This window comes from Orcinus orca, chromosome 16, assembly GCF_937001465.1.
Source record: "Orcinus orca chromosome 16, mOrcOrc1.1, whole genome shotgun sequence".
NCBI lineage: Eukaryota > Metazoa > Chordata > Mammalia > Artiodactyla > Delphinidae > Orcinus > Orcinus orca.
In genome coordinates, this window is record NC_064574.1 from 62,064,481 (window position 1) to 62,078,448 (window position 13,968).

The 13,968-nt window shown below is 45.7% G+C and overlaps 1 protein-coding gene across 3 annotated transcripts in view; it reads left to right on the forward strand.

Moving 5' to 3' along the window:
- Window positions 1–13,968, forward strand: part of BMERB1 (bMERB domain containing 1) — a 171,236-nt gene that overhangs the window by 130,928 nt on the left and 26,340 nt on the right. For all 3 annotated transcript variants that reach the window (XM_033428747.2, XM_049699608.1, XM_004270155.3), the window contains exon 7: window positions 12,425–12,498. In XM_033428747.2, coding sequence (XP_033284638.2) covers window positions 12,425–12,498 — 74 coding nt within the window. The remainder of the gene's footprint in view (window positions 1–12,424; window positions 12,499–13,968) is intronic.

Below are 13,968 nucleotides of genomic sequence, written 5' to 3' on the forward strand. Positions count from 1 at the left end.
ACCGGCCATGGAGTGGCCCATGGTAATTTAAAACAAAAAACTTTAAAAATCATCCAGATAATACATGCATGTTGAAAAAAACAAACAAAAATTTAAAATACAGAGAAGCCAATGAAGGAAATAAAATTCCTTCAAGAGAATTCCCTGGCGGTCCAGTGGTTAGGACTCTGCACTTTTACTGTCGAGGGCATGTGTTCAATTCCTGGTCAGGGAACTAAGATCCCACAAGCTGCGTGGCGCAGTCAAAAAAAAAAAGAAATCCCTCAAAATAATCAAATGTAACATTTTGAATGAAGTCTTCCTGTCTTTTTTCTAAGCATCTGTATTTTGCAAAATTGGATCCTAACATTTCTTAACCACTTTTTGATATGGTTTATTCTCTTATATCAATAACATCTCTTTTGAGCATCATTTTTAATACCTGGGTAGAATTTCATTATGCACACATCCCATCCTTTATTTAAGCAGCCCTCTGTTATTGTTGACAATTATGTTGCTTCCAGTGTTTTGCTATTGCAAACAAGGCTCTGTTGCACATAATCATAGCTAAATCTTTATGGTGCCCTTAATTATCTCCCTAGGATGAAATCCTAGAAATGGAATCACTAGGCTAGAGTTTAAATGTTTTCAAGGCCCCTGACATATGTTTTCACATTGTCCCCAGTTTTCTACTCTTATCAGTCCATTGGCCGTATTTGCTATTTCTCCTGTGTCTTCTCAAATTCCCACATCACTTCGAACTTGTCAACAGAGGACCATCCAGGGAGAATGGAGAGGGATCAGGCTGGGAGATGAGGCCACTGTTCTAACCTTTGTGGCTGAAGGAGATTTTCCTCCTACCCTGCACAGAGCAGGCAGGCCCCCTGGGCTAATGACGGTTTAGGTGATAAGGCTGAAATCCAGAGTCTGGCCTCCCTCTTCTTGTAGGATTGCAGAGAAAACGCAGGACACCTGGTTAGATCTGAATTTCAGATCAATGACAGATTGTTTTTTAGGATAGGCATGTTCCAAAGATCACACGTGACATTCTTTTTTTTTTTTTTTTCCGCGGTACGTGGGCCTCACTGTTGTGGCCTCTCCCGTTGCGGAGCACAGACTCCGGACGCGCAGGCTCAGCGGCCATGGCTCAGGGGCCTAGGCGCTCCGTGGCATGTGGGATCTTCCTGGACCCTGCATCGGCAGGCGGACTCTCAACCACTGTGCCACCAGGGAAGCCCGCACGTGGCATTCTTATGCTAAAAATGATTCCATATTTATCTGAAATCCGACTATAACTGGGCATCCTCTGTTTTTGTTTGTTGACTCTGGGAACCCTTCGTGTCTTACCACATCCATTTTTTGTTGGTTGTATTTTCTCCTGGGGTCCTCTTGAGAAAACACTGCAGCCTGGCCAGCAATAACTTTATTTATTTATTTGGTTGCACTGGGTCTTAGTTGCGGCAGGCGGGCTCCTTAGTTGTGGCATGCATGTGGGATCTAGTTCCTTGATCAGGGATCGAACCCGGGCCCCTGCATTGGAAGTGCGGAGTCTTAACCCCTGCACCACCAGGGAAGTCCCTGTCCAGCAATAACTTTTAAACGGTTGCAGAGTTCTTCCTTGTATCGTTGGAAAGTAATATACGTAACTGATGCCCTATTGTTGGACATTCATGGTGTTTCCTTTTCTCTTCTCTCTTCTCCTCTCTTTTCTCTTTCCTCCCCCTCCTCTCCTCCCCCCTCCTTCCCCTCCCCCCTCCTCGTCCTCCTCCTTTTCCTTTTTCCCTCTCCCTTCATCTCTCTCTATCTTACCTGTTTGGAGTTTAATCTTTGTGCACATCTTTAATTCTTTGTGGACCACTCAGCCGAGAGCCTCAGGGCTAGGATTAGGGAAACCCAGGACCAGAACCCTTCACAGCTTGCTGAGCCATCCAAGGGAATGACTTAACGTGTCTCAGTCTAAGCACTCTTCTTGGCAAGAGATTGGGGGACTAAAAGTAGAAAATACATGAAATCACAAAAATTAGTATGTCCTTAGTGAAGGGAAGGATGTGAAGGACAAATGCCGTAGCAGAAACTGTCAGATCACATTAGCAGGTGCTGCAGGAAATCTGTTGGCTGACCTCATATTCACTGCACACAGCTTAATCCCCCACTGGTGCCCAGAGGAGAAAGCAGGCTGGGCCCTCAGTCAAAGCGTCAGGTGGTTGAGAGCCCCATGGGCCCACCCCATGGCCAGGAACCTTAGCCAGCTTGATTCCTGATGTCTCTCAGAAGTGAAAATTGAGGCAGGAAGCCCACACATAGTAGGCTGTCAGTAATCAGCTAGGTTGTCTAGATGATTGATTTATTGGACAACTCAGCAAATCAATGACTCAATGATCAATATTCCCTTCTCTGGGCATTTACTTCTTCATCCGTATAAGGTGAGAGCTCTTCCAGCTCCAAGAACTCGGTTAGTCTCTGATTACTTTCCAAGTTTTTTCCCCAAAGATTAGGTTCAGGATGAAATTTTTCTATAAAGGGCCAGCTAGTGAAAATTTTAGACTTTGGGCCATATGGTCGCCGTCGTCATTACTCAACTCAGCCATTGTAGGGTGAAATTAGCCACAGACGGTAGGTAAATGAACAGGCACAGCTGTGTTCCAATAAAACATTTTTTATAGACACTGAACTTTGAATTTCATATAATTTTCATGTGTCCAGTAATGTTCTTCTTCTTTTGATTTTTTTCCAACCATTTAAACATGTGAAAACCATTCTTACCTCATGGATTTCAACAAAGCAGGCAGGGAGTCAGGTTTGGCCCATGGGCCATAGTTTGTTGACCCCACTGGAGATTGAAGAGCAAACACAACTTCCAGGAAGTCCCTTGAGCACCTTAAACAGAAAGTTCAGAGTGAGGATGCTCTTTCTCCTTGCTGTGTACATACCGGTCACCATGTCTGCCAAACTGGCTTTCATAGACACATAGCCCTGCCGTGCTCTCACTCTAGAACCTAAGATGGCTCCCATGTCAAGTCCTTCATAACCAAGACCTGTATGTCACCAGTATTTCAGTGGACTCTTCCCTGTCACATAACACTGATATCACACTCCTTTCTACAGTCAGTGTTTGAGCTGCCCCCTCTGCCTGAGTGCCTGGGAGCCTTCTCTGTGATCCTCCAGGCTGTGCCCCTCCCATAAGTGGCACTGAGAAACCTTCCCCCAAAGTACTCTGGTCTCTATCTTCCCTGAACTCCAACCACCATATGAGATGGGACTTTGATATTCCTGTTGCAGGAAGGGGGACCCCTTCCAGGGCTCGAGAGTGGGCTCTTGTCTAACACTCGGAAATGAATTGTCTGAGGAGACACACGGGCTGACAAAGCAAGAGACTTTATTGGGAAGGGGCGCCCGAGTGGAGAGCAGCAGGTAAGGGAACCCAGGAGAACTGCTCTGCCACGTGGCTCGCAGCCTCGGGTTTTATGGTGATGGGGTTAGTTTCCGGTTGTCTCCGGCCGGTCATCTTGCTTGGCCCATAGTTGGTCTGACTCAGGGTCCTTCCTGGTGACACGCGTCTCTCTCAGCCAAGATGGATTCCAGCACAAAGGACTCTGGGAGGTTGGTCGTCTCCTCCCTCTTTTGGCCCCTCCTGAATTCTCCCGTTAGATTTGGGTGGCAGCACCATGTTCCTTATTGGGACCTCCTGCTGTGAGAAAACTCAGGCAAGCGAGGCCTGGCCAAGGCCGGTGGTTTTGGTCTAGAGTTCTCTAACATTCCCACCTGAGAGGTCAGACTGCCTGGGTTCAAGTTCCTATTACTTACTCTGTGGCCTTGAGCAAGTTCCTAACACCATCCAAGGGATGATAACGATAATACTCACCTGATAGGGTTGCTGTGAGAGTTTATTGAGATGATTTTTATAAAATGCTTAGCCCAGAATCTGGCACCCATAGTATGAAAACATTAATAAATGCCAGCTACGACTATACTTCTGTGTTGTTTGACGTTTTTACAGGGAGGCTGTCTTCAATATGTGTATAATTTTTAAAAGACCAAAAGTACCCTTTTAGGTCTAAAACAAAAGCAAGAAATATTGTTGGTAATTTTTTCAGGGAAACTTGTAATTGACATGCAGCATACACACAGAAAAGGGCACAAACCCCCAGAGTTCAGCTTGATGAGTTTCTCAGTATTAGTAATTTTTCTGAATCCAAATAGAGATGATCTAGAAAAACCTGGGGGAGAGAAGAGTAATCCATGCTTGAGGGGGGTGACATTCTTTTAGGAACAGTGTCCCCTCCCAGATGAGGGTCTGATTACTATCAAGGGAAAAGCCAGTTAACATGCAGACCATAAATGTGCCATGGGGAGAAAACAGGCCTTCTGTGACGTGTCATAAATGTGTCCCTTTCATGGATGTGTCACCTGAGCCCATGTGGCAGGTATCTCTCTGGTCGCTTGGTCCCCAGCATGATGCTGAGAGATGACTGAGCCCAGGGTCTCCCTGGAGATGTCTCAACACTTATTCTCCCCCAGGGACAGCGTTTAAGCTCATTAATCCAAGAACGCCAAACAAACGCACACACTCATCATCTCAGTGCCATTAGGTTGGAGGAAATTGAAGTAGCACAGAAAGTGAGATTCATTCTTTGATGCACGAATGTTGGCTAAGAGTTTTCAGGAGTGTCTGCCAGCTGGCAGCCTAGCCGCTCACCTCCTCACCCAGGGCTGAAGGGTGGACAGAGTAGCCTTTCCTTTGCACCTACTATGTATGTGCTAAGCATAGGGCTGCCTGCTCTATACAGATAAGGTTAGTTCATTCTCATACAACCCCGAGACAAAGGTATGATTCCTTTTCAACAGTGAGAGCACTGAGACCAATGAAAGCAGTGAAAGAACTCACCCAAGTTGTACAGCCAGTCAGCGGCGGAACTGATACCCGCACTCAAGTCTGGCAGGGTCTAAAGCAAGTTATCACCTCTAAATGCTAGCAGAACAGGGCTCCCAGTATCCTTGAAACCCCTCATCCTATATCTGAGGAAACAGAGGTGTGGGGAGAGAAATGATTTGTCAAGTCATTATGGTTTAGTTAGGTTTTTTTTTGGCTGCTCTGAGTGGCTTGTGGCATCTTGGTTCCCCTACCAGGGATCAAACCCACACCCCGTGCGTCGGAAGCACGGAGTCTTAACCACTGTACCACCAGGGAAGTCCCGTCATTATGGCTTAATAAGAAATATATTTGGTATTTGACCCCATTCTTGGCACAGAGCTCCTGAAACTTTTGTAATTTTCTGAGTGATTGGGGTGCTAGGAGCATTTTTTGTTCTACTATTTGCTCCTTGACACAAGAGCTTCTAAGACCCCGGGAATTTCCAGAGTGATGAGTGTCTTTTCGTGTGCGAATGAGATGCCTGGTGGCTGGAGTCCCTAGGTGGCTTTAGGATGGGGACTGGTCCCCAGAAAGACCAAGACATGATTAGAAGCTTGGAACTTTCAGCTCCACCTCTGCATTCTCTGGGGAGGGGGAGGGGCTGGAGATTGAGTTAATAATTGATCATGCCTACGTGATGAGCCCTCATAAACACCTCTTAAGTATGATGTTCGGAGAGCTTCTGGGTTGGTGAACACATGGAGGTGATGGGAGGGTGGCCCACCTGGGGAGGGCCTGGAAACTCCACACCCTTCCCCATACCTCGCCCTGTGTATCTTTCTTCTAGCTGTTCATCTGTACCTTTTAAAATATCCTTTATAATAAGCTACTAAATGTAAGTAAATGTTATTCTGAGTTTTATGAGCAGTTCTGGCAAATTATTGAACCTGGTAGAGGGGGTCACGGAACCACCAATTCATAGCCAGTTGGTCAGAAGTATAAGTGGTGCAGACTTGCCATTGGCATCTGCATCCGGGGCCGTCTTATGAGACTGAGCCGTTTACCTGTCGGGTCTATGCTACCTCCAGGCAGTGAGTATCAGAATGGAGTTAAATGGCAGGACACCCAGTTGGTGTCCACCAAGAATTGGAGAATTGCCTGGTTTGAGAAAACCCACGCATTTGGTGTCACAAGTGAAGAGTGTATAGGAAAACAGAATTTTCCCTTTAGTCATAGAGGAGGTTTATGGTGAGACTGAGATCCAGGCTGCACATCCCAGACCAGCATTCCACCTCTAAGACCAGATGTTATTTCTTCTCACCCATCCCAAGAAGTCTACCGCATCCACAACTTACAGAAGAAGCCGAATAAATATTTTCTTAAAAAGTCAACCCTTTCCTCCGTCAGTCTGCTTCTGCCTTCACATCTTGGTCTCTGCTGGGTTTCCATTAGGCTCCACACCATGTCATTTTCAAAGAAATCTTGTAAAGCAGCAGCGCTGTTATTCTGACAGAGCCTATTCACCTCTCCCCGCCCAAAGCTGGTAAAATGACCAATTTTCTCCATCGTCCCAGCATGAAAGGTTAAGTGCATAATGACACAGACTGACTGTCTTTTCCTTCCTTCATCAGTCAGTTTCTCAGAGATGACATCGCTTTCTCTAGAACCAGCTGGCAGGAGCAGTTTGATTTCCAGGGTTCAGCACTATTCGTGCAGAGAACTGGACTAATGGGGCTTATTGGAAGTTCCAGCCAAGCTTCAAAAGTGCTTTGCATGAATGGTTTAAATGTTTTTTGAATTATATTATTTAATGGCATTGGACAATCATCATGACGTAATGCTCACAGTAAGCAAGGCATATGAATGTTTATTTTGATCCTGTTTTTATTAAAAATGCACATATTGGGACTTCCCTGGTGGTCCACTTGTTAAGACTCCGTGCTTCCACTGCAGGGGGCATGGGTTCAATCCCTAATCGGGGAACTAGGATCCTGCCTAACATGCAGCACTGCCAAAAAAAAAAAAGGCTATCAATAAAAATGTATGATTCCAATATTTTTCAAGAGGCACATATCCACATACATGTATCAGTGAAGCTGTCTTCAGCTGCATGTAACAGAACATCTGATTGATAGTGTCTTGGACTTTTTTTTTTTGGCCGTACCTCGTGACCTGCAGGATCTCAGTTCCCCCACCAGGCCGTGGCAGTGAAAGCCTGGAATCCTAACCACTAGGCCACCAGGAAACTCCCAATAGTATCTTCAATTAATTAGGTATCAGTGGGGTAGCTCAAGGATGTCATCAAAAATCTGGCTCTTTCCTTGCTTCCCTATGCCATCCTCATCACAGTGGCTATAGCAGCTTCAGGAGTATGAGGGGATAGCACCCAAGACTCAAATCATCTTCCCCAGAACTGCCCCTCCCGCACAAGAAGACTTCCTCTTACCTCTCGTTGCCCCAAAGTGGGTCTCATGTCTACCTCTAGCTGCCAGGAAGCCTGGGAAAGTAGATGTCTGGCAGAGGCAAATGGGACTGCCATGACTGGTGCTATGGGCTAAATGTGTCCCTCCCCTACCCCAACAAATTCGTTTGTTGAAGCCCTAATCTCCAACGTGGTGGTCTTTAGAGGTGAAGCCTTTGGGAGGTGATTAAGGTCATGAGGGTGGAGCTTTCATGAATGGGATTAGTGCCCTTATAAAAGAGACCCCAGAGAGAGGATCTCTTTCTCCAACATGTGAGGGTATAGGAAGAAAGCTGTCTGCAAATCAGGAAGAGTCCTCACCAGGAGCAGGACCAGCTGGCAGCTTGATCTTGGACTTCCCAGTCCTTCAGAGCTGTGAGAAATCAATGTTTGTTGTTTAAGCCACCCAGTCCATGGTATTTTTGTTATATAGTAGCCTGAACAGACTAAGACAACTGGCTTCTGTTTTTACCGACCTGGGTCCTTGTACTCCTGTAATCAATAGAAATTGATAAGCGGCCAGATGAGGAATTCAGGCAGGGCTTTATTGGGACTCGTGCAGCATGAGGGAAAGAAAACAAGAAACAGGTGCCTGTGCTTGCTCTCCAAGGGCTGGCAAGCTGGTTCTTTAAATAGGGTGAGGATGGGGGCAGATTGGTGGGTTGGGCTGGTGGGGTGGCTTAGGTGATCTGCCCACCCCCTTGGTGGCGCAGTGTGCAGGGATCACGCACAGTGCCCTACTTTTGCTCTCCACAAAAGAGAAATGGCAGTTGGAGAAATGGAAGGAATGGAGAAATGGCAGTTGGTTTGTGGCCTTTTTGTATCTTACTGTTCATAATTGCCACTGCTACTGCACAGGCATGCTTGTGCGTGCAGTTATTTTTAGTCCCTTCTAGTTTCTTTGTATCTGTTGCTTGTGGAGACGTGTGTCCAGGTGCAAGCATTGCAGCAAAGGGTCCAGGTCTCAGGTCCCAGCCTGTCTCGCCGAAAGGAGCTGGAGACATTGCCTCCTAAATAGATAAGGGCTATGGGAGGAAGGGGCAGAACGAAGGTCAGTTCAATGTCAGCCTCAACTCCTGCAGCCACTTGGAGAGGAGAGACCATGGTAAAGTGGTCAAGAGCGCCCGCGAGCTTGGGCCGAATCCCAGTGGCCACATACCAGGGTGGCACTTTGGTCACATCGCTTAACTTCCATTTCCTTGTCCGTAAAAATGGAGATAAAAACAACACCTCTCTCAGGACTGCCATGAGGACTTAGATGAGTTTATGCACAGAAAGCAAATGCTCAATAAATGTTGACTTTTTGTTTCCCTTAATGGTGGAGCCCGTCCCTCCCTCTTCCAGCCTGATTTTTGTTTAGGTAAATTCCCTGATAGACAGATTGGGTGGAGGTTGGGGGAAGCAAGCTCCTTTCCTGGGGATGTTCAGGGAACCACCAGGCTTTGGTTTTGCCAACTGGGGTTTGTAAGTTGAAGACCAGAGGTGAATTGCTTGGGATCTGTCCACTGAAACAAACCTAAAAATGCACAACGTGAGAGTTGTGAGTTAAGATTTATTGGGGGCGAAATGAAGACTATAGCCCAGGAGACAGCATCTCGGATAGCTCTGAGAAACTGCTCCAAAGAGGTAGGGGGGAAGGTCACTATATATGTGATTTTGGTGAAGGGGGAGTGTACATGCAGTCAAGCACATATTTTTTGCAGAAGGTTTCTGCTAGTCTCGTGAAAGTTACTGCTAGTCACGAGGAGCAGACGTCACCATGAAGGATTTTAGTGCTTTTCTAGATGCGAGGAGATGCAAGATTGGGCTCATAAAACCATCTCCTGAAAATATCCAACTATCTGAAGACCTGTTCTGCCAGTTTTTCCCAGAGCACAGAGTGCTTCATTTCTGACCTCTAGCCTGAACTCCTTTCAGGGGGTGTCGAAGGTCAGCAGCTGCAGTGGCTCATAATTTAATCCTTGTAGAGGTAGATGGCAAGTGCCAATCTGTAGGTGACAGGTCCGAGGACCACGAGGTGTGTGGAAGAGGAAGAGAGAGAAAGAGAAGAAATGGAAAGCTGGTGACAAGAGAAAAATCTGAGGAAAACACAGTGCTATCTACTAGGAATCTTCATGGCGTTCTGACGCATGCCTGTCTGTGAGAGCGTCACAAGAATTTCACCTTGCTCGTTAATGTGGGGTGAATGTGGATGTGCTTGGGAGGACTCAAAACATGCTAAGTGCAGTTTCGAGATGGACAAAGGGTGAAGGCCCCCCAGGGCAAGCCCGCCACACCTGGGTTACATGTAGGAAGAAGACTGGTGTGAAATTCACCCAAACACTCGGAGTGGAACAGTGGCCTCTGGTGCACGTGGATCAAGGTTATGTGTAATCTTAGGTTCCTTCTTCGTACTTGTTTGTATTTTCCAAAATTTGTACAATGATCAGGAATCTGTTCTGCAATCAGATAAGAATTTTATTTAAAAAATTTTATAGAGAGGAATATAATTTTTAAAAGTTGTTTTAAGGTTGAACGTTAGCTCTGTTTGTCAAATACCCTGCTTATCCAGCATCATTTTCTCTTTCTTTTCCCCCTGCCTCTTTCTAACGGCTAATAATAGCAACAGATATGATTTACTGAGCCTTGTACTGTGTATGTCCCAGACACGTGCTCAGTGCCTGACATGCATAATAATCCTAGAAAGCTGTACTATTATAATTCGTGTTTCAAAGATGAGGAAAGTTAGACTCAGAGAAGAATTTCTGGCACATGGCCCCTTTGAACTAGAGATGTTTGGTGCCAATACTCTTGCTTCTAACTTTACCTGTTGCTCTTTTGTTCTTTCATCACCTTTCCTTCTCTCATCTTTCAAAAAGTATCTGTCAGGTACCTGTGTCAATTCTGTGGTTATAACCCAAGATTTCTCAACTTCATCATGATTGGCATTTTGAACCAGGTAGTTCTCTACTGAGGCGGGCTGCCCTGTGCATTGTAGGATGCTTTGGAACATCCCTGGACTCTACCCACTAGATGCCAGTAGCAATCCCCCCACATACCCAGCAGTAACAACAAATATGTCTCCAGATGTTGCCAGATGCCCCCAGGGGCCAAAATCATCCTCCTTAAGAACCACTGATGGAGCCTCATCTCCACGCTAGATGTGGAAAAGGATTCTGGAGCACCTCCAGTTGAAGGCTCGCAGATAGGAACCCAGGGGAACAGCATGTACCCTTCTGGCAAAGCCCCCAAGCTCATTTGTGGCAGCTGCCACCTGCTAGGATATTCCGGGGCAGGGTTTGACAAGCGCTTGGAGTGCCTGCCCCTGGCAACAGGAGCAGGAGATGCAGGCTGAAACGAGACATTACTGCCACTCATCCTGAAAGCTGGGATGCTGGGGGTCACACGGGCAGGGCAGGGGGCCCCAAGCTGGTCTGTGGATGGCACTTCTGAATGGAGATCAGGTTCTTGGCGAAGACGTCAAGGAAGGAGGCAGAAAGATCAGTGGATTCAGACAAATCGATTTCTGGTCCTGGTCCTGCCCCTACTTGCTGTGCAGACTCAGTTGAGCCTTTTGAGAATATTCCTGCTTTCCTCCATCTCTTCCTGGGACAGAAGGTTGATGTGTCCAAAGTGGTCCACTCCATCCCCTCACCTGCTTCACTCTTCTTCGGAGCATCTGACGTTCTGTTGTATTTGTGTTCACCCTCTGTCTCTCCTGATTAAATTTCAGCTCATGAGGGCAGGGGAGCTGGTGCATCCCTGGAGCCTATGTCATTGGTGAACGTAGTAAGTGCTCATTAAAGACATGCAGAATGAAGGCACACACACACCCCATGGGGAAGCTATTTGGAAATATGTCTCAATGGCCATAGACATGTCATACCCTTTGTACTCAGTGGTTTTACTTCTGAAAATCAGTAGCCCCCACCCCAAATAATCCAACACGAAAGAAAAGCCTTTTCTTTTGTGGAAAGGTGAATCCATGTTCATCCTAACGCGGCTAAAATAGCACAAACAAACAACTCAAAAAGCCCACCTAAGTAATCAAGATAAAGGCATAGGGAATTCCCTGGGAGTCCAGTAGCACTTGATGCTCTCACTGCCGGGGCCAGGGTTTCATCCCTGGTGAGGGAACTAAGATCCCACAGCCATGCAGTGTGGCAAAAAAAAAAAAAAGGGCATAATTAAAACTGCTCTGATAAATCTACTTGGTGAAATTCCAGGCAGCCATTACAAATGTTGTTTACAGTAAGATGAGTTAATATTGCAACACACACACATGAAATACATAATGCAAAATTGTATATGCAACCCAATTGCTGAGATTATAGGGGTGAGCTTCCTTTCACACTGTTGGTCGGAATGTCATGCACGGTCCCTCTGAAGGACAGTTTGGAAATTCCTATTAAAATGTTCATGTCACTTAATCCTCCAATTGCATTTCTGGGAATTGACTTAGCTAGGAATTCCTTTATTTCTAGGAATCTATCCTAGAATATATCTGGAAATAAGTCTAATACCTATGAATGGGGGGAATGGTTAAATAAATCACTGTATATCGATATAATAGAATATTATATAGTCATTAAAAATGAGATGTGCATATTCTGACATGGAAAGATGCCCAAGACATATCATTAAGTTAAAAAAAGCAAATTGCAAAACGTTTTTTGTGCATGAATGATGGTGTCATCTTTGGTCATATAAGCATAAACACTTTTTTCAATCTGGAGGAATAGATGACAAACCACTGACAGTGGTTTTCTCTAAAGGATAGAGGGAGATTTTCTGTCTATGCGGTGAATTTCTGTAATGTTTAAAAGCTTTTCACATAGCTGAAAAAGGAAAACACTGAACCCACAGCATGAAATCTCTCACATATGCCAACAAAAACCAGGCATGGGAAGACTGGAAGGAACTCTATCAAGGTGTTATTAACTGTGATTGATCATTTCTAAGTCATGGGATAAAGGGCAGTTTGTTTTGTTTTTTTTTTTTACTTTTGGTGTAAAACTTCTAAAGAGCATGTGTGGGCTTTACAGAGGACAGAACTCCCCCATTAGCCCTCTTTGTTGAAACCAGGGTGGTGCTCAGGGTGTAGAATGTTCTGTTGATGTAACCTGCTGTTGTGCACTGTCCTCTTTCCCCAGGATGGATGACATCCAGCTCTGCAACGACATCATGGACTTGAAGCAGGAGCTGCAGAACTTGGTCGCCATCCCAGGTAACCGTGGGGGACCCCACCTCATGAACCAGCTGCTCAGATCCCCCGTCTGGAAGGCCCTAATGCAGCCTCATTCTTGCAACGCAGTGCTTGCTCCCTGATCACATGGTTCAAACTCTGCATCGGGCAGACCCGGGTTCAAGTCCTAATTCTGACCACCTCCTTGACCTTGGGCAAGTCACATTATCTCTCTGAGACTCAACTTCTCTTCCTGTGTAAATGGGGTAGGAATAGTAATAGTACCTAATTCGTTGGGTGTAAATCTTACTGCGATAAATGAAACAACACAAGCCACGTGCTTAGCTTGATAGCTGGTCCAAAGAGTCCAGTAAATATCAGCAATGATTACTCTTATTATCCTGTTTGGGAACAGGTAGAGTATGGTGGTTACGAGCTCTGACTTTGGAGTCAAACCTAGATCTGTCATTTATTAATGATGTGACCTTGGGCAAGTTACTTCACTATAACTCGGTTTCTTCGTCTGTAAACTGGGACAATCATGCTATCTACCTCAAAGGATTGTTGTGAGACTGACCGAGGGGTGACACATGTAAAGTACTTAACACAGTTCCCATCTTATAGTGAGTGCGTAATGAATAAGTGCCATTAGTATTATTACTATTATTATTATCATTAACCGAACACATTTCTACTCAGTGGTCAGGACTCAGAGCTTTCACTGCCATGGCCCCAGGTTCAATCCCTGGTCAGGGAACTAAGATCCTGCCAGCCCTGCCATGTGGCCAGAAAAAAATAGAATGAGGAGGGGGAGAAATAGCCAAGTCCAGACACTACCCACTAGAAACTTCCATTTGATTAGCGTGGGGCCCTGGCATTGGTCATGTTTACAAGCTTCTCACATGGTTGTGATGGGCAGTCAGGGCTGAGAGCCACTGGGTCAAGTGTCTCATTTTATACTCCTCTGAGGGATCATTTAGTTGAAAGATACAAAAACCCATTGAAGCTTATGTAAACACAAAACGGGCAGTTACTGAAGGACTGCAGAGACTCCTGGAGCCTGCAGGCATTATCATATTAGTTTGCTAGGGCTGCCCTGACAAGTTCCCACAAACTTAGTGTCTTAAAACAACAGAAATTTATTCTTTGAGAGAAGCCAGAAGTCCGAAATCAAAGTGTCAGCAGGACCATGCTCCCGCCAAAGGCTGGAACAGAGAATCCCTCTTTGCCTCTTCCAGCTTCTGGTGGTTCCCATCAGTCCTTGTTCCTTGGCTTGTAGCTGCCTTATTCCAGTCTCTGCCTCTGTCTTTGTGTGGCCTTCCTCTCTTTGTGTTTCTCTGTGTGTCATCTCCTCTTCTTATAAGGACACCAGTCATTGGATTAAGGGCTGACCCAATGAGTATGACCTCATCTTAACTGATGGCATCCACAAAGACCCTAGCGTATTTCCAAATGAAATTAGGGGTGGCAAGGATGTACTATTTACTCTCAAACAGGCAGGAAGCTCAGCCC